General features: G+C 51.4%; 1 protein-coding gene and 1 pseudogene across 1 annotated transcript in view; one reads left to right on the forward strand and one right to left on the reverse strand.

The window, feature by feature from the left end:
- Nucleotides 1-23,767, reverse strand: part of LOC144601057 (uncharacterized) — a 31,551-nt gene extending 7,784 nt beyond the window's left edge. The window contains exons 1-3 of the mRNA XM_078412988.1: nt 23,668-23,767; nt 21,701-23,134; nt 8,477-8,481 (exon numbers count right to left, since the gene is read on the reverse strand). Of these exons, the coding sequence (XP_078269114.1) occupies nt 8,477-8,481; nt 21,701-23,038 (1,343 nt within the window). The 5' untranslated portion in view covers nt 23,039-23,134; nt 23,668-23,767. The remainder of the gene's footprint in view (nt 1-8,476; nt 8,482-21,700; nt 23,135-23,667) is intronic.
- On the forward strand, nt 582-27,953 carry LOC144601049 (uncharacterized; annotated as a pseudogene).
- The last annotated feature ends 20 nt before the right edge of the window (nt 27,954-27,973 follow it).

The raw sequence follows: 27,973 nt of genomic DNA on the forward strand, positions 1-27,973 counted from the left end.
AAGGAATGGGTGACGTTTCGGGTCGAGACCCTTCTTCAGACATATTCCATTCCCTTATCGTCCTACGATAAAGGGAATATTGATTGCAAAGTTTATTGAAATTTAGTGAGTTGATGATGTAGGGACCGGAATTTTGTCTTGTTTCATGGCAGTTTGTGCTCTGGAGGGGACCGCCCTTGTCCTGTATTAAGCCCGGTGGGGGGTGCTGTGGGTCCGGACACTGACAGATAAAAACCTGCAGATGCTGGTTAAAATCTGTACCTACCTGTTCCGGACAGTGACGGCCCAAAGGCCCGGGCGCCGCCTAATGGAGGTTGCGTAGCAGCCAGCCTCCCGCCCCGGGCGGCCGCCATTGGTGCAGCTGGAGCACGTGGCCGCTGGCTGGGTGTCACGTGGGGCGCGGAGCGGTGATGTTCACGTGTTAGTAATGTCCTGTTTGCCAGCCTTTTGACCCCCTGTGTTCCCCTCCTACAGGATTTAGGAGCCGTTGCTGTGGATGGAGAGACAGGGACGAGGGCGGACAGGGTGCCGGTGAGCCCCCCCCCCCATCTGCTCGGTGCGCAGACTGACCTTCGGTGGAGGACCACATGGCGGGGCGCAACAAGGAGAAGCGTTATGAATGCGATGTGTGTGGCAAAGCCTGGCTGTACCCGTGCCTCCTGGAGACACACCGGAGGGCACATTTGGGAGAACGTCCCTTTGACTGCTCCGACTGTAGCAAGACCTTCAAGACAGCGCTGTACCTGAAGATCCACCGGCGGGTGCACACGGGCGAGAAGCCCTTTGCCTGTTCCACCTGCGGCAAAGGCTTTGCCCAGTTGTCGGGGCTGAAGCGGCACTGGCAGGTGCACAGCGGTGAGCGACCCTTCACCTGCTCCGACTGCGGCAAAGGCTTCAAGTCGTCGTCGGAGCTGTTGATGCACCAGCGCCTGCACACCGGGGAGCGGCCCTACACCTGCAGTGACTGCGGCAAGGGCTTCACCCGCTCCTACAGCCTGCTGCAGCACCAGCGCACCCACACCGGTGAGCGCCCCTTCACCTGCGCCCAGTGCGGCAAGGGCTTCACCCGCTCCAACAGACTGCTGGAGCACCAGCGCATCCACACCGGCGAGCGCCCCTTCATTTGCGCCCAGTGCGGGAAGGGCTACACCAGCTCCTCCAAGCTGCTGAGCCATCAGCGGGTGCACAGCGGTGAGCGGCCCTTCACCTGCTCCGACTGCGGCAAGGACTTCAAGTCGTCGCCGGGACTAAAGGTGCACCGTCGCCTGCATACCGGGGAGCGGCCGTACACCTGCAGTGACTGCGGCAAGGGCTTCATCTGCTCCTCCAACCTGCTGAGGCACCAGCGGGTGCACGCCGGCGACCGTCCCATCCCCAGCCCAGTGAGTGACGAGTGCTTTGTCGTGGCCTCCCGCGCCCTGTCTCACCAGCGCGTGCACACCAGTGGCCAGCCCTACGACTGCCAGTACTGCGGTGAGGCGTTTGACAGCTCGCGGGAGCTGCGGCAGCACCGGCGGGCCCACGTGGGCGAGCGGCTCTCCCCACCGCGGCAAGCGTTTCAGGAGCGCATGGGGGCTGCGGGCGCACCAGCGGATACACACCAGAGAGAGACCATTTGAGTGCACTGAGTGTGGCGAGGGTTTCACCTGCATGTCCAGCACCTATGGCAGCACCGGCATACCCACACCAGCGAGCGCCCCTTCACCTGCCCGCTGTGTGGCAAGGCCTTTGCCCGCTCCTCCAGCCTGCTGGTACACCGTGCCGTGGATAGATGCTGTTTAGGTAGACACAAGGAACGGGTAATGTTTCAGGTCGAGACCCTGTTCCGTCTCGACCCGAAATGTCACCCATTCCTTCTCTCCAAAGATGCTGACTGTCCCGCTGAGTTACTCCAGCATTTTGTGTCCTTTTATGTAAACCAGCACCTGTAGTTCCTTTTTTTAAAACCATTCTGGTCAACCCTCTCTGCTCCTTCCCCAAAGCCTCCACATCAGTCCTGGAATGGAGTCACCAGAACTGTGTGCAATACTCCAAATGCCAACTGACCAATGTCCCTTAAAGCTGCAGGTATACATTCCTCTCTCCTTATCTCACACACTTTTATCTGCTTTTTTCCTCTGTCACTCACTCCACCCATCTGCTGATGACCCCTGTTCATCTAAATTGGACTGTTTCCAACCCGTCACTCTATCCTCCCTTGCAAAGCTTGTCTCCGCTATGAAACCTGCAACCTGCCCTCTTGATCCTGCCCCCACTGCCCTTCTGAAGAATGTCATTGCAATAGCCGGTCCCAGCATCCTCTCTATTATCAACAGTTCTCTGGCCACTGGCACTGTTCCAACCTGTTTCAACACGCAGTGGTCCAGCCCCTACTGAAAAAACCTAACCTAGACCACACCTTGCCTAGCAACTACAGACCCATTTCCAAACTGCCATTCCTGTCAAAAGTCCCTGAAAAGGCAATTCTAAACCAATTAGTGCCCTACCTACACCAAAACACCATCCTGGAAAGTTTCCAGTCAGGTTTCAGAGCCCACCACAGCACAGAGTCTGCCTTGTTGGTACACAACGACCTGCTTCTCGCCATTGACACCGGCGACTGTGCAATCCTGCTCCTTCTCGACCTCAGCGCAGCATTCGATACAGTGGACCACATCCTTATTGACCGTCTCCGGTATGCGGTTGGCATTGATGGCACTGCCCTGAGCTGGTTCGTTTCCTACCTCAAAGATAGGAGTTTCGCCATCAACATAGGCAGTTATTCCTCTTCTCCAGCTAGCCTCTCCTGCGGAGTTCTACAAGGCTCCATCCTAGGCCCCATTCTCTTCTCTCTATACATGCTCCCCCTTGGCCAAATCATTCAAAGGCACGGCATTTCTTTCCACTGCTCTGCCGATGACACACAGCTTTACCTCCCCCTGAAACCCAACAACCGGTCAAATTTAAACAGCCTCTTACACTGCCTTGAGGACATCAAATGTTGGATGGCACAGAACTTCCTCCAATTAAATGAGAGCAAGTCTGAGGTCATCCTATTCGCCCCCCCCCCCCCCCCCCCCCCGACTCCATCAAATCGATAACAGGCAGTCTAGGAAGCCTATCCTGCCTAGTCAAACCGCATGTCAAAAACCTCGGCGTGATATTTGACTCTGCATTAAAGTTTGACAAGCAAGTCAACGCTGTGGTAAAAGCCAGCTTCTTCCAACTTCGTACCATAGCTAAAATCAAACCTTTCCTCCAATTCGACGACACTGATAAAATCATTCACTCTTTCATTTGCTCCCGCCTAGACTACTGCAACTCCCTATACACTGGGATCAGCCAATCATCCCTGTCCCGCCTGCAACTGGTCCAAAACGCCGCAGCGAGACTCCTGACGGGTACCCGTAAAAAGGACCACATCACGCCGATTCTGGCCTCTCTCCACTGGCTCCCTGAACGGTACAGAATCAACTTCAAGCTCCTCCTATTCACATATAAAGCTCTAAATGGACATCCCCCCCCCACATCAAAAATCTTCTAACCCACCTCTCTAACTCCAGGTCCCTCAGGTCGGCCGACTTGGGGCTACTCACTATCCCGTGGTCTAGGCTTAAGCTCAGGGGTGACCGCGCTTTTGCGGTTGCAGCTCCTAGACTGTGGAACAGCATCCCTCTCCCCATCAGAACTGCCCCCTCCATCGACTCCTTTAAGTCCAGGCTCAAAACCTATTTCTACTCCCTAGTGTTTGAGGCCCATTGAGGAGGCGCTGTGAACTGTTTTGTTTGTGCTGTTATGTTTGTGTGCTACTGTATGTTTCATTTTTTTCCTTAGTACCTAAACAGGTGTACAGCACTTTGGTCAACGTGGGTTGTTTTTAAATGTGCTATACAAATAAAATTGACTTGACTTGTCTGGCCCCCTCATCTGTTAACGTCGTGTCAGTATGAAGAAGGGTCCCGACCCAAAACGTCACCTATCCATGTTCTCCACAGATGCTGCCTGACCTGCCGAGTAACTCCAGCACTGTGAAATGTCTCTGTTCTGCAAAGACTGCCCCCCCCCCGCAATCACCACTTCACACCCACTTCTTTTTTAAAGTGATTTTTTTAAGGACAGGTAGTGTGTACATTACAATGGCAGCACTCAGTGTTAAACATAGAGGCAAGGTAAAGCAATGTCCAGTTAAAACAAAGCATAAGGATTGAAACAAAGTATAGTAGAACATACAGCAAACAAAGAAGAAAAAATAAAACAATAAAACAGTTTCCTTTTTTAAAATAATAAATATTATTCAGGAAATGGAGGAATAAAAACAGAATACAAAACAAAAACTGACATTGGCAACGTGTGGGTGCAAAGGCATGTGGATGTGATTCACCATGAATAGGACCTTATCCCATCCTGTCAAGCACATGACGTATATGAGTCAGTTCATTTCTGCTGGGTTATTGACCATTTGTCGAGAAGCGTTTTCAGATTTTCAGATAACAACTTTCCTTGTTAGCAAGTTTATATCAGAGGCCTTCCATGTGAATCACATTTCCCAGTTCCCTCAGCCATTGGTGGGGCTCGACTCAGATTTCCATTGTTGTAGAATGAGACGTTTCGCGAGCGGAGTGAGATGGCCTGAGCAGTAAGATTATCTAAGACAGAGTTCACAGGTAACCCAAATATTGCGAGAAAAGGGTCTGGTGTTGTTGTTGTACTATAAGCCTTTGATATAAACATAGCACAAAAAGTAAGGAAATTTGTGTTTGGTAGATTATTTCTTTGTTGTAACAATGCTTCTTGGCAATAAATCTTATACCGTTGGAAAGCCTGTTTATTTCCCTTTTAAATGGTGCCACATTTGTAAGGAACATGCATTTGTGGGATGAGCAGCAGAGCTGAGTATGTGGGTTGCGCCCATGAAAAATCTGCCAAATCTTCTCTGCCAATGCCAAACAGCTTATTCTGCCATTGGCTCTTGTTCGGTGTTGTTTGGTGGATTGGATGATTGAAGTCTGAAGAAACAAGACATATTGGCAATTTAACAATTTATTCATTTAATAAACAGGAGCCTCAGTAGCGTGTGGAAGAACCATACACAGCCACAACAAGTCAAGTCAAGTCAAATTTATTTGTCACATACACATACACGATGTACAGTGAAATGAAAGTGGCAATGCCTGCGGGTTGTGCACAAAAAGAATTACAGTTACAGCATATAAATAAAGTTAATAAGTTACTATTAGTGTCGACAAAAATTTAGTCTCTGGGGTTATAAAAGTTGACAGTCCTGATGGCCTGTGGGAAGAAGCTCCGTCTCATCCTCTCTGTTTTCACAGCGTGACAGCGGAGGCGTTTGCCTGATCGTAGCATCTGGAACAGTCCGTTACTGGGGTGGCAGGGGTCTCCTGGCACCTCCTCCTCATGCTGGTCACCAGCCTGGTCACACACTGTTGTGGGATGGCATCCCATTCTTCAACCAGCATTTGTCGCAAGTCAGCCAACGTGGTTGTGTTGGTCACTCTGGCACGAACAGCACGCCCAAGCTGATCCCACAAGTGTTCAATGGGGTTGAGGTCAGGACTGCTGGCAGGCCATTCCATCCTCTCCACTCCCAAATTCTGGAGGTAGTCTCTGAAAAACCCTGCTCTGTGGGGGCGAGCATTGTCATCTTGGAGGATAGAGTTCGGTCCCAGACTCTGGAGATATGGGATTGCCACTGGTTGCAGAATCTCATCTCGATATCTCTCTGCATTGAGATTGCCTCCAATGATGACAAGCCTCGTTTTTCCAGTGAGGGAGATGCCGCTCCACACCATCACACTGCCTCCACCAAAAGATGTTACTCTATCGGTGCAGCAATCAGCATAGCGTTCTCCGCGTCTTCTCCACACTTTGACCCTATGATCCAACTGCCGTAGGCAGAATCTGGACTCATCGCTGAACATAACGTTCCTCCACATGTTCAGGTTCCAGTGCACGTGTTGCCGACACCAGCGCAAACGGGCCTGACGGTGAAGGGCAGTCATGGCAGGCCTCCTGGCAGCCCTATGAGACCGGAGATCGGCTGCGTGCAGTCTGTTCCGAATTGTCTGGGCAACTTGGTTTTGCGGAACACCAGCTTGAAGTTGCCCTATCGCACGGGCCCTATCCAGATCAGTCAAACGTGACATGCCGATTCTTGGAGCAGACACCTACTGACCACTGTAGCAGGGCCCATGCTCACAGATGCTGCCAATCAGGTGCCAATCAGGCACCTGATTGTCAGCACCTGGGGGTACCAGAAGCTCAAAACAAGAGTCAATAGCAACAGCAGAATAAGCTGTTTGGCATTGACAGAGAAGATTTGGCAGATTTTTCATGGGCGCAACCCATACACTCAGCTCTGCTGCTCATCCCACAAATGCATGTTCCTTACAAATGTGGTACCATTTAAAAGGGAAATAAACAGGCTTTCCAACGGTATAAGATTTATTGCCAAGAAGCATTGTTACAACAAAGAAATAATCTACCAAACACAAATTTCCTTACTTTTTGTGCTATGTTTATAATCACTTTTATACACTGGAATTTAGAAGGATGAGAGGAGATCTTATCGAAACGTATAAGATTATTAAGGGGTTGGACACGTTAGGGGCAGGAAACATGTTCCCAATGTTGGGGGAGTCCAGAAGAAGGGGCCACAGTTTAAGAATAAGGGGTAGGCCATTTTGAACTGAGATGAGGAAAAACCTTTTCAGTCAGAGAGTTGTGAATCTGTGGAATTCTCTGCCTCAGAAGGCAGTGGAGGCCAATTCTCAATGCATTCAAGAGAGCTGGATAGAGCTCTTAAGGATAGCGGAGTCAGGGGGTATGGGGAGAAGGCAGGAACGGGGTACTGATTGAGAATGATCAGCCATGATCACATTGAATGGTGGTACTGGCTCGAAGGGCCGAATGGCCTCCTACTGCACCTATTGTCTGTTGCGGCAAAGCCACAGCTGGTGGGCAAGCGTACCTGTCCTGTTTACATTTATCACAGAGGGAAGAGACGTTAGGGTATATAGCATGGAGCCTCGATTTTGTGTAGTGGAGTCTGTGTACAATCTTGAATTGTATAAGTCTATGTCTTAACGTTTATAGAACTGCTGTACATCTTAATAAGAATTACCTTCCATGTATCGTCAGTGATTTCAGTACCCAGCTCTTGTACCCACGTGTTCCTTAATTTGGCATCAGACAGTACAACATGAGCTTGCAAGGATGAATACAGAAAAGAGATTGACCCCTTACTGTTAGGATCATGGCGAATAAGGCTATCAAGTATGGTATGTTCAGGAATATTTTCATGATGTGGTAAGTGAGTCTTAACTTAGTTCCTTATTTGGAGGTATCTAAAAAAGAGTGTTGATGGTAGACTATATGATTGTTGGAAGGATGACAGGTTATCCTCAATATATAAGTCTCCGATTGTGACTGTTTTTATTTTTCCAGACAGACAAAATGGAATAATCTAAACCTGGAGGGAAAGCATGGTTTTTGCAGAAAGGACTATCCATGTACACTTTAGGCAAATTCAGGAAAGATTGAATTTGCCTCCATGTTCTTAACGAGTTTAAAATAACAGGGCGGGTTACGTGTGATGGAATTTTTACCTTGACGGGATTATTCAAAAGAGCAGGAAGAGATGTATACCTGCAGTTCCCCTTTGCAATCTGAAGCCAAGAAGCCGTGGTTATTGTAGTGGGGTCTGCTGATAGGCTTATGCGCCAGCGGGACAACATTTTAAAGTTTGCAGCCCAGTAATAAAATTGAAATCGAGGGAGGCCAAAACCACCTTTTAACTTGTCCTTATATAGATTTTGCTATTGAGGGCGTGCAGCGTAGGTTCACTAGGTTAATTCCCGGAATGGTGGGACTGTCATACGTTGAAAGACTGGAGCGACTAGGCTTGTATACACTGGAATTTGGAAGGATGAGAGAGGATCTTATCGAAACGTATAAGATTATTAAGGGGTTGGACACGTTAGAGGCAGGAAACATGTTCCCAATGTTGGGGGAGTCCAGAACAAGGGGCCACAGTTTAAGAATAAGGGGTAGGCCATGTAGAATGGAGATGAGGAAAAACTTTTTCAGTCAGAGAGTTGTGAATCTGTGGAATTCTCTGCCTCAGAAGGCGGCGGAGGCCAATTCTCTGAATGCATTCAAGAGAGAGCTGGATAGAGCTCTTAAGGATAGTGGAGTCAGGGGGTATGGGGAGAAGGCAGGAACGGGGTACTGATTGAGAATGATCAGCCATGATCACATTGAATAGTGGTGCTGGCTCGAGGGGCCGAATGGCCTACTCCTGCAGCTATTGTCTATTGTCTATTTCTTTTGATATTCTGGCCACTTTATTGTTCCAAATAAATGTTGAGATGATGGAATCCAATTACACCACACTACGGCGTACCATCCACAGGCGAACGGGTTGGTGGAACGGTTTCACCGCCAGCTGAAGGCTGCCCTGAAGGTACGGCTCACAGACCCAGACTGGGTGGACGCCCTGCCGTGGGTTTTACTAGGGATCCGCACCGCACCCAAAGAGGACTTGGCCTCCTCCTCCGCCGAGTTGGTGTATGGGGCCCCGTTGACCGTTCCCGGGGAGTTCATCCCACCGGCACAGGGTCAAGTGGAGCAGCCTTCGGACGCTCTGCAACGTCGCCAGCAGATGGTGGGCAAGCTGGCGCCTGTGCCCACGTCTCATCATGGGTCCTTCCATCTGCACGCTCCTCATGCTCTGGAGGACTGCACAGGGACGCTCACCGGACACCTCTCCTGCGGCCGTACGAGGGCCCCTTCCGGCTCCTGCAACGCGGCTCGTCCACATTTGTCCTGGACATGGGGAGGTCGCAGTGAGACCGTTTCGGTTGCACGGCTGAAGCCGGCGCATGTGGGCATTGATCGGCCGGTGCCGGTTGCGCAGCCCCACCCGTGAGGTCACCCTCCGTCCACGTTACCCCCTCCAGTGTCTACTCCGTCCCCTCCATCTATCGGTCGGTCGCCGGTCCCTGCGCCGGACGTGGTGCGCACCCGGGCTGGTCGCCTCGTGTGCCCTATCCGCTTCGTACCTCCGGTTCTTTGGGGGGGGGGGTTCTGTGGCGGTCCCTGGGTATCAAGCCACTCCTAGGGTCAGTCCCCTCGGCACTTGACGGACAGGCTATGGGGTTTATACTCGGGCTGTTTGGGGGAGTGGTTCATCCCTGCGGTGGAACTCGTTGTGAGTGGATGCTCACAACCGGAATAAAGAACTTTCTAAGCCTGGCGTCTAGCCTTTTTCTGGCCTCGTCCAGGCCACTTCAGCATCAACGATCAAACTCCAGCATTCGCCTAAATACATTTGGAAACTAAACTTAGTAGACATATGGAGGCTCTCACATCCGACTGACAGAGATTATTAATTTTTCTCTCCAGTCCACAAAACATATTCCCGTATAGATTACTTTCTGCTAGATTCCAAACTGATTTCGATAGTTGATAAAATAGTGTACCACCATTCTAATATCAGACCATGCCCCACCATCCATGATGCTAAAGTTAGGTGAACAGAGATGTAAGAATAGTCAAGGGCGGGCGGTTTGATGCAATGTTGTTAAAAGATATGGAGTTAAAACTTACCTAGACAAACGCATTTCCCACTTTTCTGAGAATGACACTGGAGATGTTAATGACTCAATCCTATGGGAATCACTGAAGGTCGTTACTAGAGGTCATATAATATCATACACAGCTAATAAAAATAAAGAAGAGAATAATCGCCTTAAAGAAATAAACCTGGATCTAACAAATCTCAAAAATTCATGTAAAGCAAACCCTGCTGATGCAACTTTAGAGGCAATTACCAAATTGAAATTTGAACACAATACCATCTCGACAAAACATGTTGGCTCTACGCTCCACAAGACACAAAAGTACTTTTGAGTTTGGAGATAAATCACACAATCTGTTAGCATGACAACCAAGACATAAACAAGCCTCCCGCGACATCCACACAATTAGAAATAAGAATGACAAGTCTACAATATCCCCAAGGTGAGATTAATGAATGCTTTGCTAAATTCTACCAAGAATTATATCAATCGAAATGTACTGTCGACTCAGAAACTCATTGAATTTCTAGCACACAGTAAGCTTCCTAGGCTGGATGCTGAGGCAGTACAGGCTCTAGACTCTGAGATAACCCTAGAAGGGATCAAGACTGCTATTATGCATCTGCCAAATAACAAAGCCCCAGGCCCAGACGGGTTTTGCATTGAATTTTATAAATCATATCTGTCTAATATTGCCCCACTACTCCTATGGATGCCAAAACATTCGAAAGAAACCTCGGTCCTGCCAAAATCTTGCTCTACCAGGCAAATATAGCCATTATGCTGAAAAAAGACAGCGACCCTTTAAATGTGTCTTTTTACCGCCCCATATCCTTGCTCCAGATGGAAATGAAGATTCTGAGCAAAGTGCTGTCCTACAGGTTGAATAATCACATTCATAAATTAATACATCCTGACCAATCAGGGTTTGTACCTGCCCACCATATCTACTCCAATCTATGCCGTCTTTTCAATATAATGTGTCACAATCACAAAGAGGAATGTGTGGTCATTGCTGTAGACGCAGAGAAGGCGTTTGACCAGATACAATGGAAATTCATGTTAGCCACCTTAATAATTTGGTAATACGTTTATAAATTGGATTAATATCATTTTACACTCAACCCCAAGCCTCCATTATTACTAATAGGGAGATATCACAGCCATTCTATCTCCATAGAGGCGTTCGACAAGGCTGCCCTTGTTCACCGCATTTATTTAATTTATGTATCGAAGTGCTTGCCAGTCCAATTAGAGTAAACCCAGATTATAAGCCTATTCAAATACATGAAGCAAACCACCAGCCGTCACTTTTTGCAGAAGACATAAGATTGTATTTATCGCACCCTAAAATGTCTCTTCCCTCTTTTTTGCGTTTAATTGAAACTTTTGGTTGCCTTTCGGGATACACTATTAATTGGGAAAAGAGCGAATTGCTTCCAATGTCGGATAAGGTAGACCTAGAGTTTCTACACACAGTGCCCTTTAAGATTGTGGATACGCAAATTAAGAGTTTAGGTATGCCATGGCCGACGTAAACTGAGGCCCCCGGTCGGATGTTATGTCCAGCGGTACCCCGAACCGGGCGATCCAGTGCGCTGCCAAGGTCCGAGCGCAGGTGGCCGTCGAGGTGTCCGCCAACGGAATGGCTTCCGGTCACCGCGTGAAGCGGTCGAACACGGTGAAGAGGTGGGTCATGCCCCGGGACGGCGGCAGCGGCCCCACGATGTCCACATGAATGTGGTCGAACCGCTGCCGAGGGACGCTGAACTGCAGAAGGCCGTGGACCACGGGTCTAGATATGGTGTCGGCCACCCTGTTAAACTTGCCCTCCACGAAGCAGATTGAGGTGGTGTATTCCGACACGTATGCCAACTGCCTCTGCTGCCGCGCAGACCACGGGTCTGAGACCTTGGCAAACGCGAAGGTGAGCGGCTTGTGATCCGTGAAGGGAGTGAAGGGCCTCCCCTCCAGGAAGTACCGAAAGCGGCATATGGCGAGGTACAGGGCGAGGAGCTCACGATCAAAAGCGCTGTAACGCCGTTGGGCGCCGCTGGCATCGTGGCCCCGGCCAGGGCCTCCTTGGCATGCTCGAACGCCGCTCCTGCTTCGTCGGACCACTCAACCTCTTTGCAACGACCAGTCATGAGGTGGAAAAGTGGGCGCATGATTCCGGCTACCTCCGACAGGAAGCGGTGATAAAATGCGACAATCCCCACAAATTCCTGCAGGCCCTTAACGGTGGTCGTACAGGGGAACCGGCGGACAGCGTCCATAGGTACCACCCCTTGTGGGGTCACGCGATGGCCGAGGAAGTCGATGGCCATCACCCCGAAACGCCGCTTGGACACGTTAACAGCCAACCCGTAATTGCTGAGGCGCTGACACAGCTGACTGAGGTGGGTGTAGTGCTCCTGCCTCGAGCGGCTAGCCACGAATACGTCGCCCAAGTACACAAAAACAAAGTCCAGGCCACGGCACACACAGTCCATAAGCTGTTGGAAGGCCTGTGCGGTGTTCTTCAACCCGAACGGCATCCTCAAGAATTCGAACAGCCCAAATAATGGCCGTGTAATAATGGCCATCTTAGGGATGTCGTCGGGGTGGACCGGAATTTGATTGTACCCGCTCACAAGCTCCACCTTGGAGAACACCGATGCTCCGGCCAGGTGGGCATTGAAGTCCTGGATGTGCAGGTCCGGGTACCTGTCGGTGACGGTCACATCATTCAGGCGACGGTAGTCCCCACAAGGGCGCCGGCCCCCGTCCGCCTTGGGGTCCAGTAATGTCCGGGAAATCCGCCAGGATGCGCGCGTAAGTCGCATCCACGGACGACAGGGGTCCAACATTGAGGGAGACCGGCCCCAGCATGCTCGAGTGCACCAGGCGCTGCCGCCTGACATCATGGAGCATTGAATGCGCTCGCAGGAAGTCGCCGCCCAGCAGCGGCTGGGAGACGCCGGCGACGACAAACCCCCACGAAAATCAGCTCTGGCTGAAGTTAATGGCGAGCGTGCAGACCCCGTAAGTACTGATAGGGCTCCCGTTCGCCACAGTGAGGAGGGGGCCGCATTTGCCCGCATGGATGTCGGCGGTGGAAGGAGGCAGGACGCTCATCTCCGCTGACCCCCGGTGCGGCAATCCCAGCGAACACGCGATGGATCTGGCTGGCCACCGAAGGAATCACTGACGGCAGGCCCATACATTTCCCGGGAAGGCACAAGGTGGGCGACATTGTTTGGCTGATGGTCCCCAGCGACGGTGGTAATAGTACCAGCCCCCTCTGCTGGTGTCCGGTGGTATAGGCGATGGTGCTGACTGGGCCGACCACCAGCGACCTCTGGTGGTGTCGGAAGGAACTGCCTGCGCCAGGGTACCCTTTTGCAGCCGGATTTCGCCACGGAGGTCGCCCTGAGAAGCGGCCGACGGAGGCCCCAACCTGCTGTGCGCCTCCCCACGCCGTGGAAAAGACAGCCAGCGCATCCAGCTCCTCCCGATGGGCCATCCAAAGCTGGTCAGCGCGCTCGCCCAGCGCCTGCGTGTCAGTGAACTGATCACCGGCGAGCAGCAGGCGGAGGTCGGCTGGGAGCTGCCGAAGTTAGGATTGCTTGAACCGGAAACAGGGCTCGTGGTCCCCCCTAAGGGCGAGCATGTCCTCCAGGAGGGCCGACGGCCGTCGGTCCCCGAGGCCCTCCGTGCTCATAACCCGAGCTGCCCGCTCGGACTCGCTAAGGCCAAACCTCCTGATAAGCAGGGCCTTGAGGCCCGCATATTTGTTACCTGCCGGGAGGGCGCGGAGGTAAGGTTCTACTCGCCTCGCAGTCGCCTGGTCCAGAGCGCCGACGATGTAGAAATACTTGGTTTCATCCACCGTCACGCCCCGCACAACAAACTGTGCCTCTGCCTGCTGAACCCAGACATCAGGCTCTTCGGTCCACAAAGTTGGAAGTTTTAGCGCGACGGCTTCGAGGTCGGCAGGACCGGGTTGTGTATTGTTGGTTCATCACGACGCGCGATGAACGTCGGGGTCACCAGTGTAGTGGCCTGGACGAGGCCATAAAAAGGCTGGATGCCAGGCACATTTAGAAAGTTCTTTATTCCGGTTGTGAGCATCCACTCACAACGAGTTCCACCGCAGGGATGAACCACTCCTCCAAACAGCCTGAGTATAAGCCCCGTAGCCTGTCCGTCAAGTGCCGAGGGGTCTGACCCTAGGAGTAGCCTGATACCCAGGGACCACCACAAAGCATTTTTGAAAATTGTTTATCTAAGAGAGGATCCATTGTACAATTAAAATCTCCACCAATCACAATATTATCAGAAATGTTTGGTATTGCATTGAAAACCTTTTGAAAGGTCCAGTTGACCTTTAATTTATCCTTAAATTTATGCTTCACATGTGTTTCTTGTAGAAACAGTATGTCTGCTGACAATGTGACTAAATGTGACTAAATATGCCCTAGACCTCTCACATTCCAGCTCACCATTTTATACCCCTCCCAATGTGCTTGACTTGCTGGCATCTTATGTGACATCACAAAGCATGTTGTATAGAAAAACAGGTTGCCAAAGAAAAAGAGATCAATCAAAAAACAAACAAAAAATAACGGCCCCAGCATGACCAGGTAACTACCCCAGATGTAGTACTTCACCACACTCACAATCTTAGGTTGACTAATACACTAGAAATTCAGAGAGACCAATTCCAAAATATGCCAGCTTTGCAAATCAGTACACCATTAGGTGGCTACAATAGACAATAGGTGCAGGAGTAGGCCATTTGGCCCTTTGAGCCAGTACCGCCATTCAATGTGATCATGGCTGATCATTCTCAATCAGGACCCCGTTCCTGCTTTCTCCGCTATCCTTAAGAGCTCTATCTAGCTTTCTCTTGAATGTATTCAGAGAATTGGCCTCCACTGCCTTCTGAGGCAGAGAATTCCACAGATTCACAACTCTGACTGAAAATGTTTTTCCTCATCTCTGTTCTAAATGGCCTACCCCTTATTCTTAAACTGTGGCCCCTGGTTCTGGACTCCCCCAACATTGGGAACATGTTTCCTGCCTCTAACATGTCCAACCCCTTAATAATCTTATACGTTTCGATAAGATCCCCTCTCATCCTTCTAAATTCCAGTGTATGCAAGCCTAGTCGCTCCAGTCTTTCAACATATGACAGTCCCGCCATTCCGGGAATTAACCTAGTTAACCTACGCCGCACGCCCTCAATAGCAAGAATATCCTTCCTCAAATTTGGAGACCAAAACTGCACACAGTACTCCAGGTGCGGTCTCACTAGGGCCCTGTACAACTGCACACAGTACTCCAGGTGCGGTCTCACTAGGGCCCTGTACAACTGCAGAAGGACCTCTTTACTCCTATACTCAACACCTCTTGTTATGAAGGCCAACATTCCATTGGCTTTCTTCACTGCCTGCTGTACCTGCATGCTTCCTTTCAGTGACTGATGCACTAGGACACCCAGATCACGTTGTACGTCCCCTTTTCCTAACTTGACACCATTCAGATAATAATCTGCCTTCCTATTCTTACCACCAAAGTGGATAACCTCGCACTTATCCACATTAAACTGCATCTGTCATGCATCCGCCCACTCACACAACCTGTCCAAGTCACCCCACTGTATGTTTTTTTTTTTTTTTCCTAATCAGATGTGCAGCACTTTGGTCAACGTGGGTTGTTTTTAAATGTGCTATACAAATAAAATTGACTTGACTTGACCCTGCAACCTCATAGCATCTTCCTTACAGTTCACACTGCCACCCAGCTTTGTATCATCTGCAAATTTGCTAATGGTACTTTTAATCCCTTCATCCAAGTCATTGCTGTATATTGTAAATAGCTGCGGTCCCAACACCGAGCCTTGCGGTACCCCACTAGTCACTGCCTGCCATTCTGAAAGGGACCCATTTATCCCCACTCTTTCCTTTCTGTCTGTCACCAACTTTCTATCCATGTCAGTACCCTACCTCCAATACCATATGCTCTAATTTTGCCCACCAATCTCCTATGTGGGACCTTGTCGAAGGCTTTCTGAAAGTCGAGGTACACCACATCCACCGGCTCTCCCCTGTCAATTTTCCTAGTTACATCCTCAAAAAATTCCAGTAGATTAGTCAAGCACGATTTCCCCTTCGTAAATCCATGCTGACTCGGAACGATCCTGTTTAATGCTATCCAAATGCTCCGCAATTTCGTCTTTTATTATTATTGACTCCAGCATCTTCCCCACCACTGATGTCTGACTAACTGGTCTATAATTTCCCGTTTTCTCTCTCCCTCCTTTCTTGAAAAGTGGGATAACATTAGCTACCCTCCAATCCACAGGAACTGACCCGGAATCTATAGAACATTGCAAAATAATCACTAATGCGTCCACAATTTCTAGAGCCACCTCCTTAAGCACCCTGGGATGCAGACCATCAGGCCCTGGGGAGTTATCAGCCTTGAGTCCCATCAGTCTACCCAAAACTTTTTCCTGCCTAATGTGGATTTCCTCCAGTTCCTCTGTCACCCTAGGATCTCTGGCCACTAGAACATCTGGGAGATTGTTTGTATCCTCCTTAGTGAAGACAGATCCAAAGTACCGGTTCAACTCGTCTGCTATTTCCTTGTTCCCCATAATAAATTCCCCTGCCTCAGTCTTCAAGGGACCCACATTTGCCTTGACTATTTTTTTCCTCTTCACATACCTAAAAAAGCTTTTACTATCCTCCTTTATATTATTGGCTAGTTTACCCTCGTACCTCATCTTTTCTCCCCGTATTGCCTTTTTAGTTATCTTCTGTTGCTCTTTAAAAGAGTCCCAATCCTCTGGCTTCCCACTCTTCTTTGCTATGTTATACTTCTTCCCTTTTATTTTTATGCTGTCCTTGACTTCCCTTGTCAGTACTTTCCCTTCTCCCTCTCAATTTGTAGAGTAAAACTTATCATATTGTGGTCACTGCCTCCTAATGGCTCATTTACCTCGAGTCCCCTTATCAGGTCAGGTTCATTACATAACACTAAATCCAGAATTGCCTTCTCCCTGGCAGGCTCCAGCACAAGCTGTTCTAAGAATCCATCTCGGAGGCACTCCACAAACTCTCTTTCCTGGGGTCCATTACCAACCTGATTTTCCCAGTCTACCTGCATGTTGAAATCTCCCATGACCACCGTAGCTACACAGATAACTTTCAGTCCCAGGGAGTGTTAAAGTTCGTTTTCTCTAGACAGACAACAATGCAACAAAGTTAGTGGTAAAACAGTAAGAAGGTATCACAAAATGCTGGAGTAACTCAGCAGGTCAGGCAGCATCTAGGAGAGAGAGAATGGGTGTCGTTTTGGGTCGAGACCCTTCTTCAGACTGAAGAAGGGTCTCGACCCAAAATGACACCCATTCTCTCTCTCCTAGATGCTGCCTGACCTGCTGAGTTTCTCCAGCATTTTGTGAAACCTTCGATTTGTACCAGTATCTGGAGTTATTTTCCTTCACTATGGTAAAACTGTAAAGTCTTTATTACGCCAGGCGGGAGTGGGGAGATCAGCACCGACCGGGTGTCTGAATTCAGACACCCTAGCTCACCTCGTGTCCCACTTACCGAAACAAAGGACAAAACGGTATAGTTATATCTTTTTCTTATCAGTGAATGAGGTGGCACCACTCACATCATGCCCACACAAGGTAGTGAAAGAAATAAGACCATGTCCATATAAGGGATTAAGAAGTTATCTATAGGTCAGTTGTTTTTTTCGAAATAAAGCAATCTCAGCTTATTCTTATTATTTTTTTTAGCAAAGCCAACTAAGGGTCAGTTGTTTTTTTTGTAGTACATGTTGTACTTCTCAAGGTTGGACACAGCTTACCTCTTTCTGCTTAGCTAAGCAATTTAGAATGTGCAAGAAGAAGCAGGCAACCATTTTGTGACCTGTTTCTTTTTAAACTCTTTCAGGAGTATTTTGGTAAGTATAACAACAGATATGTGTTGTGTTGTTCCCAGAAAGTGATAACAGATTGTATTTCTAACTTTCACAAAAGCGAACGTATTAGTACTTCGACTTCCCGCACATGGGAATAACATAGAATGTAAATCTGACAGAAAGCACATAGACGCAGTCTATTACTGGAGTGGAGACTCACGCTGGGAGGCAAGGAAACGTTCGGCCTCAGTAGGGTCGGTGAATGTGCGGGACGAGCCATTCACTGTCATCCTGAAGCGAGCTGGATGGAAAAATCCGTCGCGGATTTTAGCTGCCTTAAATTTCTCCCGAACTGAGTCGAATAGTTTATGTTGGCGCCTAGTTTCTTGGGTCAGGTCCGGAAAGAAGGAGATCTTTTTGTTGTCGTGGTAGATGGGATGGTTCTTGCTGGCCAGTCTCAAGATGAGGTCCCGGGATTGTGGATAGTGTAGCCTGGCAGTTTTCGCAGTCTTTTTGGTTATACATTTAGGAGCCATTGTGTAAAGAATTTAGGTCGGAAAGTGAAAAAAACAGTGTTTTAAATCGGTTATATGCGGAGCTGTCTAATGGTGCATCTACTCCATTGTGTGCCTAGCCACGCCCCCTCACACCCACTTACAGCGTGACTCCAGTCTGCAAAGACTGGGCCCTCGTCCACTGCCCATCCCATCCTGCTGCCCAACATCAGTCTGGCCAATTCTCCTTCTCCAACGATAGAAATTGAGGTTTTGAGGCTATTCAGGAGACAGAAAAGCCGGAAATCTCCAGAACCAGACAGTGTTTCCCCCCTCTACCCTCAAGCTCTGTACCAAACAACTGGCACCGGTTTACACAGATATTTTCAACCAGTCCCTGCAAATCTGTACTGTCCCTGCTTGCTTCAAAGTCTCCACTATTGTCCCTGTACCCAAAAAGACAAGGGTCACTGGTCTTAATGACTACAGGGCTCTGCACTGACCTCTGTAGTCATGAAGACCTTTGAAAGACGTGCTGGCCCAGCTGCAAAACATCACAAACCCCCTGCTGGACCCTCTGCAGATTGCATACCGGGCCAATAGATCGATGTATGTCGCAGTCAACCTAGGCCTGCACTTCATCCTCCAGCACCTAGACTGCAAGGGAACCTATGCCAGGATTTTGTTTGTTGACTTTAGCTCTGCATTTAACACCATTGTGCCAGAGCTACAACACTCCAAACTGTATCAGTTGACTGTGCCTGAACCCCTCTATCAGTGGATCATCAACTTCCTGAAAGACAGGAAGCAGCATGTGAGGCTGGGAAAGCACATCTCGGGCCCGCAGACCCTCAGCATAGGAGCACCGTAAGGCTGCGTGCTCTTCCCTCTCCTTTACTCTTTAGACACCAACGACTGCACCTCCACAGACTCCTCTGTCAAGTTTCTCAAGTTTGCGGATGACACAACCCTGATTGGACTAATCCAGGATGGGGAGGAATCTGCCTTCAGACAGGAGGTGACACAGCTGGCGTCCTGGTATCATCGCAACAACCTGGAGCTCAATGCTCTTAAGGCAGTGGAACTGATTATAGACTTTAGGAGAGCTTCCCCTCCCACCCCCCCCCCCCCCCCCCCACTCACCATCAACAACACCAAGGTCACATCTGTGGAGTCATTTTAAGGACCCATCATCTCCAAGGACCTTAAATGGGAGGCCACCATCGATTCCACAGCCAAAAAGGCCCAACAGAGGATGGAAGATTTTTTGAGTCTCAATGCTTAATCTCAAAGTGATTGGGAATGATCAGCCATGATCACATTGAACGGTGGTGCTGGCTCGAAGGGCCGAATGGCCTACTCCTGCACCTATTGTCTATGGCTGAACCATCTTCCGTCTCAGCAGCCGTTGAATTGTCCCATTTTTTGCCAGAATTCTGCCAGAGACTCTGAAGCCAAAATCGCCAGTAAACTTGCAACACCTCAGTCCCAACCAAAAATCTTTATGAATGGCACCACATAATTACAATACAATATCTTTATTGTCATTGTGCAAGTACAACGAGATTAAGAATGCCACTTCCATATCGATGCTATAAAGTAAATAAAACACGGCAAAAACAAAAAAAGGAGGGGAAAAAAAAGGAAACCAGGTAAAGGCAAAAAAGGTTCATGGAGGGTCAGTTGTGCCAGATGACCATGGGGGCAGAGACAGATCATGGGGGGCACTCAGCAGGTAATTACAGTGCTTAATCACATCAGGCTTCTCAACTTCATCCCAATAAACCTAGTACAGCCGCAAACCTCACACTGCATACAACAACATGAAAACGAAATAAAGGCCAAAACACCGTTTGTCATGCAGCATTTTAATTTTCTATGTTTTATGCATCAACACTCTTGTAACTCTTTACAGTGATATTTAGCAGAATGTTAACATTTTTCTAAATAAATCTGTTTTTGTTTTAATTCTTCGTATCAAAGTAAATAATTCATCTCATAGCTGAAAATAAACAGGATATATACCTCAATATTTCTCTCCTTGTGAAACAGACCTTTTTTTATTCCATTTTTCTATTTTCTTTCCACCTTTCTGGAATGACTTATGGAACATGGTTCTCTCTGCTCTGGTTCTGAGCTCTGGTATTTTCTCCACAACCCCCAGCAACTTCTTTCCTACATTTTCCCTACCCTTATTGATTGGATGGACTAATTTGTCCTTGTGTTATTTTGTGCCATTTGTCATAGCGTTCTTTGGGACCTCTTTCTGTGGCGAAGATGATATTTAAGTTTAAGAAGGGTCTCGACCCGAAACGTCACCCATTCCTTCTCTCCCGAGATGCTGCCTGACCTGCTGAGTTACTCCAGCATTTTGTGAATAAATACCTTCGATTTGTACCAGCATCTGCAGTTATTTTCTTATACTTTAAGTTTAAGATGCTCTTTTGATGACAGATGATAAGCCAGATACTAACTGCAGAACACACAAATCACTGTTCCTTGGGGTTTGTAATAACTAAGAACTGCAGAAGCTGGTTTATACCAGAGAAAGACACGTATGCCAGAATAATTCAGCAGGTCAGGTCAGGACCTACCCCTGCACCTATTGTTTATCCCATCCCAAGAATGGACACCGCAATGTCGACAGGGCCAAGGAGGGCTTATATTTGGAACACTTCCCCATCCGTTTCCCACAAGGATGGCCGACCTGCAGAGTTCTACGGCAATGTGTCGGGTCAGGACCCTTCTTTGGACTGATGGAGTCGGGGGGAAACATAGAAAATAGGTGCAGGAGGAGGCCATTTGGCCCTTCCAGCAAGCACCGCCATTCATTGTGATCATGGCTGATCGTCCCCAATCAATAACCTGTGCCTGCTTTCTCCCCATATCTCTTGATTCCACTAGCCCCTAGAGCTCTATCTAACTCAAACCTGGAAAGCTGAAACAAAGAGATGGGAGCTGGACAAAGCCTGGAAAGTGATAGGTGGACACAAAATGCTGGAGTAACTCAGCGGGATAGGCAGCATCTCCGGAGAGAGGGAATGGGTGACGTTTCGGGTCGAGACTGAGAGGGTCTCGACCCGAAACATCACCCATTTCTTGCAGCATTTTGTGTCTACCTAAACAGCGCCTATCCACTGCGCTGTGTGCCAACAGGCTGGAGGAGCGGGCAAATGTCCTGCCAGTGAGCGGGCAGGTGAAGGGGCACTCACCGGTGAGGACCCGTCGGTGTTCCAGGCGGGTAAAGCCCTTAGCATGGGACGGGCAAGAGACGCTTACCGCTGTGGGTTTGCCGGTGCTGTCAGACTGGATATTCGGGTGAAACCGGAGCACCCAGAGAAAAACCACGCAGGTCACGGGGAGAACATGCAAACTCCATACAGACAGCACCCGTAGTCAGGATGGAACCCGGGTGTCTGTGAGGCACAACTCTACCGCTGCACCACTGGGTGTTTAAGAGGCTTTTAGACAGGCACATGAATGGAGGGATATGGATCACTCTTGAAAAGCTTGCCGCGATGGGAAGAGCCGCTCGCCGGCATGGGCCCGCCGGTGTTGCCGCAGCCCCCGGGAGCTGTCAAACGCCTCACCGCAGTACTGGCAGTCGAAGGGCTGGCCACTGGTGTGCACGCGCTGGTGAGACAGGGTGTGGGAGGCCTCGGCAAAGCACTCGCCTCTCACCGGGCTGGGGATGGGACGGTCAGTGGCGTGCCCCCGCCTGTGCCTCAGCAGGTTGTTGGAGCGGGTGAAGCCCTTGCCGCAGTCACTGCAGGTGAACGGCCGCTCCCCGGTGTGCAGGCGCCGGTGCACCAACAGGTACGACGACGACTTGAAGCCCTTGCCGCACTCAGAGCAGGTGAAGGGCCTCTCACCACTGTGCACCCGCTGGTGGCTCAGCAGGTTGGCGGACTGGGTGAAGCTCTTGCCGCACTGGGCGCAGGTGAAGGGGCGCTCGCCGGTGTGGATGCGCTGGTGCTCCAGCAGGTTGTCAGAGCGGGTGAAGCTCTTGCCGCACTGGGCGCAGGTGTAGGGGCGCTCGCCGGTGTGGGTGCGCTGGTGCTCCTGCAGCTTGAAGGAGTGGGTGAAGCCCTTGCCGCAGTCACTGCAGGTGTAGGGGCTCTCCCCAGTGTGCAGACGCTGGTGAACCTTCAGGTACTGCGACGACTTGAAGCCCTTGCTGCAGTAAGAGCAGTTGAAGGGCCTCTCACCGCTGTGCACCTGCCGGTGCTGCCTCAGCCTCGACGGCCAGGCAAAGCTCTTGCCACAGGTGGAACAGCCAAAGGGCTTCTCGCCCGTGTGCACCCGCCGGTGAGACCGGGCGTTGGAGGCCATGGCAGAGCGGTCACCGGCGTGCACCCGTTGGTGGCTCAGCAACTTGGAGGACTGGAAGAATCCCTTGCCACACTGGGCGCAGGTGAAGGGGCGCTCACCGGTGTGGATGCGCTGGTGCTCCAGCAGGTTAGAGGAATGGGAGAACCCCTTACCACACTGGGCACAGGTGAAGGGGCGCTCACCGGTGTGGATGTGCTGGTGATCCAGCAGGTTGGAGGATTGGGAAAATGTCTTGCCACACTGGGTGCAGGTGAAGCGGCGCTCACCGGTGTGGGTGCGCTGGTGCTCCAGCAGGTTGTTGGAGCGGGTGAAGCCCTTGCCGCAGTCCCTGCAGGTGTAGGGACGCTCCCCGGTGTGCAGGCGCCGGTGAATCAACAGGTCCAGCGACGATTTGAAGCCTTTGCCGCAGTTGGAGCAGGTGAAGGGCCTCTCACCGCTGTGCACGCGCCGGTGCCGCTGCAGCCCCGACGACTGGGCAAAGCCCATGCCGCAGGTGGAACAGTCAAAGGGCTTCTCGCCCGTGTGCACCCGCCGGTGCCGCTGTAGCCCTGACGACTGGGCAAAGCTCTTGCCGCAGTCGGAGCAGTCGAAGGGGCGTTCTTCCGTGTGCGCCCGCCAGTGGGTCTCCAGCAGGCCCGGCTGCTGCCAGGCCTTGCCACACACGTCGTCCTCATAACGCTTCTCATTGTTGGGCCCCGTCATTTGGTCCTCCATCGATGCTCAGCCCACTGTGCAGATGGGGGCATCCTGGCCGTCCTCAATGGCCACTCATGTCCCTGTCTCTCCATCCACAGCAACAGCTCCTAAACCCTGCAGGAGGGGAACACAGACGGTCAACAAGCTGGTAAACAGGACATTACTAGCACGTGAACATCACTAGTGCTTGAAGGGGGGGGGTGAGGGTGGGGGGGGAGTGTGGGGAGAAGGCGGGGAGTGTGGGGAGAAGGGGGGAGGGAGGGTGGGGGCGGTGAGGGTGGGTTGCCAACTTCCTCACTCCCAAATACGGGACAAGGCGACGTCACCGCCCCACGTGACCTCGCCCAGCCAGCGGCCACGTGCCCACGCTCCGCCAATGGTGACCGCCCGGGCCTGGGGGCGCGTTGCTACGCAACCTCCGTTAGGCGGCGCCCGGGGCTTTGGGTGGACACTGTCCGGAACAGGTAGCACAGGTTTTAACCAGCATCTGCAGGTTTTTTTCCGTCAGCGTCCGGGCCCACAGCGCCCCCTCCCCGGCCTGATACAGGACAAGGGCGGTCCCTTCTGCGGGTGGAGGGTGTGAGGGAAGTGGGGGTCGAAGGAATGGGAGAGGAATGATGAGGGGTCTGAGAAGGGGGCGGACCGACCTGGGGGCCCCAAGCATCCGGGCACCACGCCGAGCTCCCGCTTCTGGAGGGGGGGTACGCGGTCGCGCCGTGGGGACCAGTGCAAGTGCGGGTTAGGCGGCTGCGATTGGCGGAGCGCGCTGTCTGTCCGAGGGGCGGGGCTGCGTCTCGACCTATAGGATGCGCTCACCTGTGGCGGGGGAGAGGAGGGGGATGTGGCTCTGAGTCGTCGGACACCGAGAGGGGGGCGGTACTTGGTGCTGTGTGACGTGAAGGCCGGGAGGGCGGGATCTGCTCTCATTGGCAGCTGGCGCTGCCCGTCAGTGAGGGGGGCGGCACCTTATCACTGGTCACGTGAGGCGGACCGGTGTGTCGCCGCGACCGACGGGAGCTCAGGTGGGGAATGGCCGCCTCTCAGCCCCGCGTCCTTTCCCCCACCCCCTCCTCCCTTCCCGAGGGCGATCCTGCGGCCGACGACCCGAGGAGTGGGATGTGAGTGAATGAGGGAGGGAAGGAGGTTCTCCGTCTGCAGCACCCCCAACGTCTTAAGCGGGACCTGCTCCCATTGGCCGCTGGCGCTGACCGTCAGCGGGGAGGAGGCGGGACCTAGTCGTCGGACACGTGAGGAGGAACGGTGCCGGAAGGCGAAAAAAAAACATTCCCTCCCCCTATTCACGTGTTAGTAATGTCCTGTTTACCAGCTTGTAGACCCTCTGTGTTCCCCTGCTGCAGGGTTTAGTAGCCGTTGCTGTGGACGGAGAGACGGTGACGTGAACGGCCATTGAGGGCGGCCAGGGTGCCGGTGAGCCCCCCCCATTTGCTCGGTGTGCTGGCTGAGCTTTGGTGGAGGACCACATGGCGGGGCCCAACAAGGAGAAGCGTATTGATTGCGAGGTGTGTGGCAAGGCCTGGCATCAGCCATGCCTGCTGGAGACCTACTGGCGGGTGCACACGGGAGAACGCCCCTTCGACTGCTCCGACTGCAGCAAGTCCTTCAAGACGGCGCGGGACTTGAAGATCCATTGGCGCGTGCACACGGGCGAGAAACCCTTTGGTTGCTCCACCTGCGGTAAGAGCTTTGCCCAGTCGTCGGGTCTATGGGCGCACCAGCGGGTGCACAGCAGTGAGAGGCCCTTCACATGCTCCGACTGCGGCAAAGGCTTTAAGTCGACGCCGGACCTGTTGGTGCACCGGCGCCTGCACACCGGGGAGCGGCCGTACACCTGCAGCGACTGCAGTAAGGGCTTCACCCACTCCTACCAGCTGCTGGAGCACCGGCACACTCACACCGGCGAGTGCCCCTTCACCTGCGCCCAGTGTGGCAAGGGCTTCACTCGCTCCTCCAGGCTGCTGGAGCACCGGCGAGCGCCCCTACATCTGCGCCCAATGCGGCAAGGGCTTCACCAGCTCTGCCAAGCTGCTGGAGCACCAGCGGGTGCACACCGGCGACCGTCCCTTCAACTGCTCCGACTGTGACAAGGGCTTCAAGAAATCGTCGGACCTGAAGGTGCACCGACGCCTGCACACCGGGGAGCGGCCGTACACCTGCAGCGACTGCGGCAAGGGCTTCACCCGCTCCTACAACCTGCTGGAGCACCAGCGCACCCACACCGGCGAGCACCCCTTCATCTGCGCCCAGTGTGGCAAGGGCTTCACCCGCTCCAACAGCCTGCTGGAGCATCAGCACACCCACACCGGCAAGCGTCCCTTCACCTGTGCCCAGTGCGGTAAGGGCTACACCTGCTCTACCAAGCTGCTGAGGCACCAGCGGGTTCACGCCAATGACCATCCCATCCCCAGCCCAGTGTGTGGTGCGCGTTTTGCCATGGCGTCCCATGCCCTGTCTCACCAGCACGTGTACACCAGTGGCCAGCCCTACGATTGCTAGTACTGCGGTGAGGCGTTTGATAACTCACACCGGCGGGCCCACGCCGGCGAGCCGCTCTTCCCACCACGGCAAGCCGCTCTTCCCACCACGGCAAGCGTTTCAAGAGTGATGCAGATCCCTCCTTCCCTGTATATCCATGTGCCTCACGGCGTCAGACATCTGGGTTCCATCCTGACGGTGCTATGTGTGCGGAGTTTGTACTTTCTCCCCACACCCATTCCTTCTCTCCGGAGATGTTGCTTGTCCCGCTGAGTTACTCCAGCATTTTGTGTCCATCTATCACTTGCCAGGCTTTGTCCAGCCCCCATCTCTTTTTTCCAGCTTTCTTCCCCGACTCCATCAGTCCAAAGAAGGGTCCAGACCCGACCCGACACTATCCATTCCCCTCCAAAGTGCCGGTAGAACTCAGCAGGTCAGCCATCCGTGGTGGAACCGGATGGAGAAATGTACCTAATATTAGCCCTCCTTGGCCCTGTCAATTTGGTGTCCATTCTTGGGACGGGGTGCAAGGTCCGAGCTGACCAGTCATCGACACCCCCCCGAGCGCCATCTCTTCGTCATCCTTCTGTCTTCTCGCTGGCAAAAGGCATCGAGATTAATCTATCGAAAATGTTCATAGGCCCATCATGTGAAAAATAAAATGAAGAGAGAAATAGAGCGTTGCTTTAAATCAAAGTTGCTTCTGATCCATGAGAAGGAGCTTTGAGATCTATTTATCGCTATCTTGCCTCGCGCACACACACATTCATATGTATAATATTCCTTTATTTGTCCCACACCGGGGAAATTTGTAGTGTTACAGCAGCAAAGTGGATAGCAAGAGACATTCATTATAAATAAGAATAGAGAAGGATAATTGTCATAATTTAATGTGTTTATTTTTAACTGTTACTGTTAACTGGTCTGTTGACTGGTCTGCTGGGAGTAGCGCTGGTTGTGCAGTCTCACAGCAGCGGGAAGGAAGGACCTCCGATATCTCTCCTTCACACACTTGGTCTGTCACTGAAGGAGCTAAGTGCAGTGACAGTGTCCTGCATGGGGTGGGAGTCGTTGTCCAGCAGCGATGTTATCTTTGCCATCATCCTCCTCTCTCCCACCACCTGTACTGAGTCAAAGGGGCAATCCAGGACAGAGCTGGTCTTCCTGATCAGCTTGTCAAGTTTCTTCCTCTCCGCTGCTGAGATGCTGCTGCTCCAGCAGACCACTCCATAGAAAATGGGTAATGCCACCACAGTGTTGTAGAAGGTCCTTAGGAGTGCCCCCTGCACTCCAAAGGACCCGAGTCTCCTCAGCAGGTAAAGTCTGCTCTGGCCCTTTTTGTACAGTGCATTGATATTTTCGGTCCAGTCAAGTTTATTGTTAAGGTAAACACCCAGGTACTTATAAGAGTCCACTCTCCCGATGTTCATTCCCTGGATGTTCACCGGTGTCGGGGGGATGTAGTTGTGCCTGCGGAAATCCACCACTATCTCCCTGGTTTTCCCCGCGTTGATCCGGAGGTGGTTCTGCTGGCGGCAGTCCACAAAGTCCCTGGTCAGTTCTCTGTATGCCCTGTCATTGTCGTCTGTGATGAGGCCGACGATGCCAGAGTCGTCAGAGAACTTCTGTAGATAGCAGTTTGCTGAGCTGTGCCTGAAGTCCGCAGTGCACAGGGTGAACAGGAAAGGAGCTAGCACTGTTCCCTGTGGAACCTCTGTGCTGCAGACCACCATGTCTGAAACATAGTCCTTTGTCCTCACTTACTGTGTCCAGAGGCTGCTGACCGGCAGGGCCGGGTAGCTCGGGTTGAGGAGCGTTCGGGTCCATCGCGACTTGCGAGGAAATGTCGGGGTCACCAGTGTAGTGGGTCTGGACGCGATAGGAATCAGGCCAGACGCCAGGTAAGAAGTAATAATAACTTTAATGCAGTAACGAACATACACTCACTCAGTCATCCCCACGAGTCAAAACAATAACCCCTTCCAGCAAACCCCGTAGCACCAGACCACTCAGTGCCGAGGGGAATGACCAAGGGAGTGGCCTAGCCCCTGGGCACCGCCACAATGTGGTCGAAATTCATATATATGAATGTGTGTGTTAAATTTGTGCAGTGTGTGTTTGAGCAATTCATGGGAAACTGCACAAATGAGGGGGCTGGGGAGGAAGGATGGGAGGGAAATGGGCAGAAACAGTAAGAAATAATAAATTCAGAGAAATTAAGTATGGGGAAAAACATTTTAAAATAAAAATAACAACAAAATGTGAGTTGATAGATGAGATATATTCTGTACTTTAATGGTTTTATCACACTTACTGTGCCCCCACTACACTGATCACACTGCGAGAGGCATAGCGAACGGGTAGTTTTGGCTACTAAAATGGCGGCCGTTCCGCTCCTTCGTACACTTCGTACTACACTTCAGTATAGGCGATTTCAACAAAGTGGTCCATCTTGGTCCT

This window comes from Rhinoraja longicauda, chromosome 16 (assembly GCF_053455715.1).
Source record: "Rhinoraja longicauda isolate Sanriku21f chromosome 16, sRhiLon1.1, whole genome shotgun sequence".
Classification (NCBI taxonomy): Eukaryota; Metazoa; Chordata; class Chondrichthyes; order Rajiformes; family Arhynchobatidae; genus Rhinoraja; species Rhinoraja longicauda.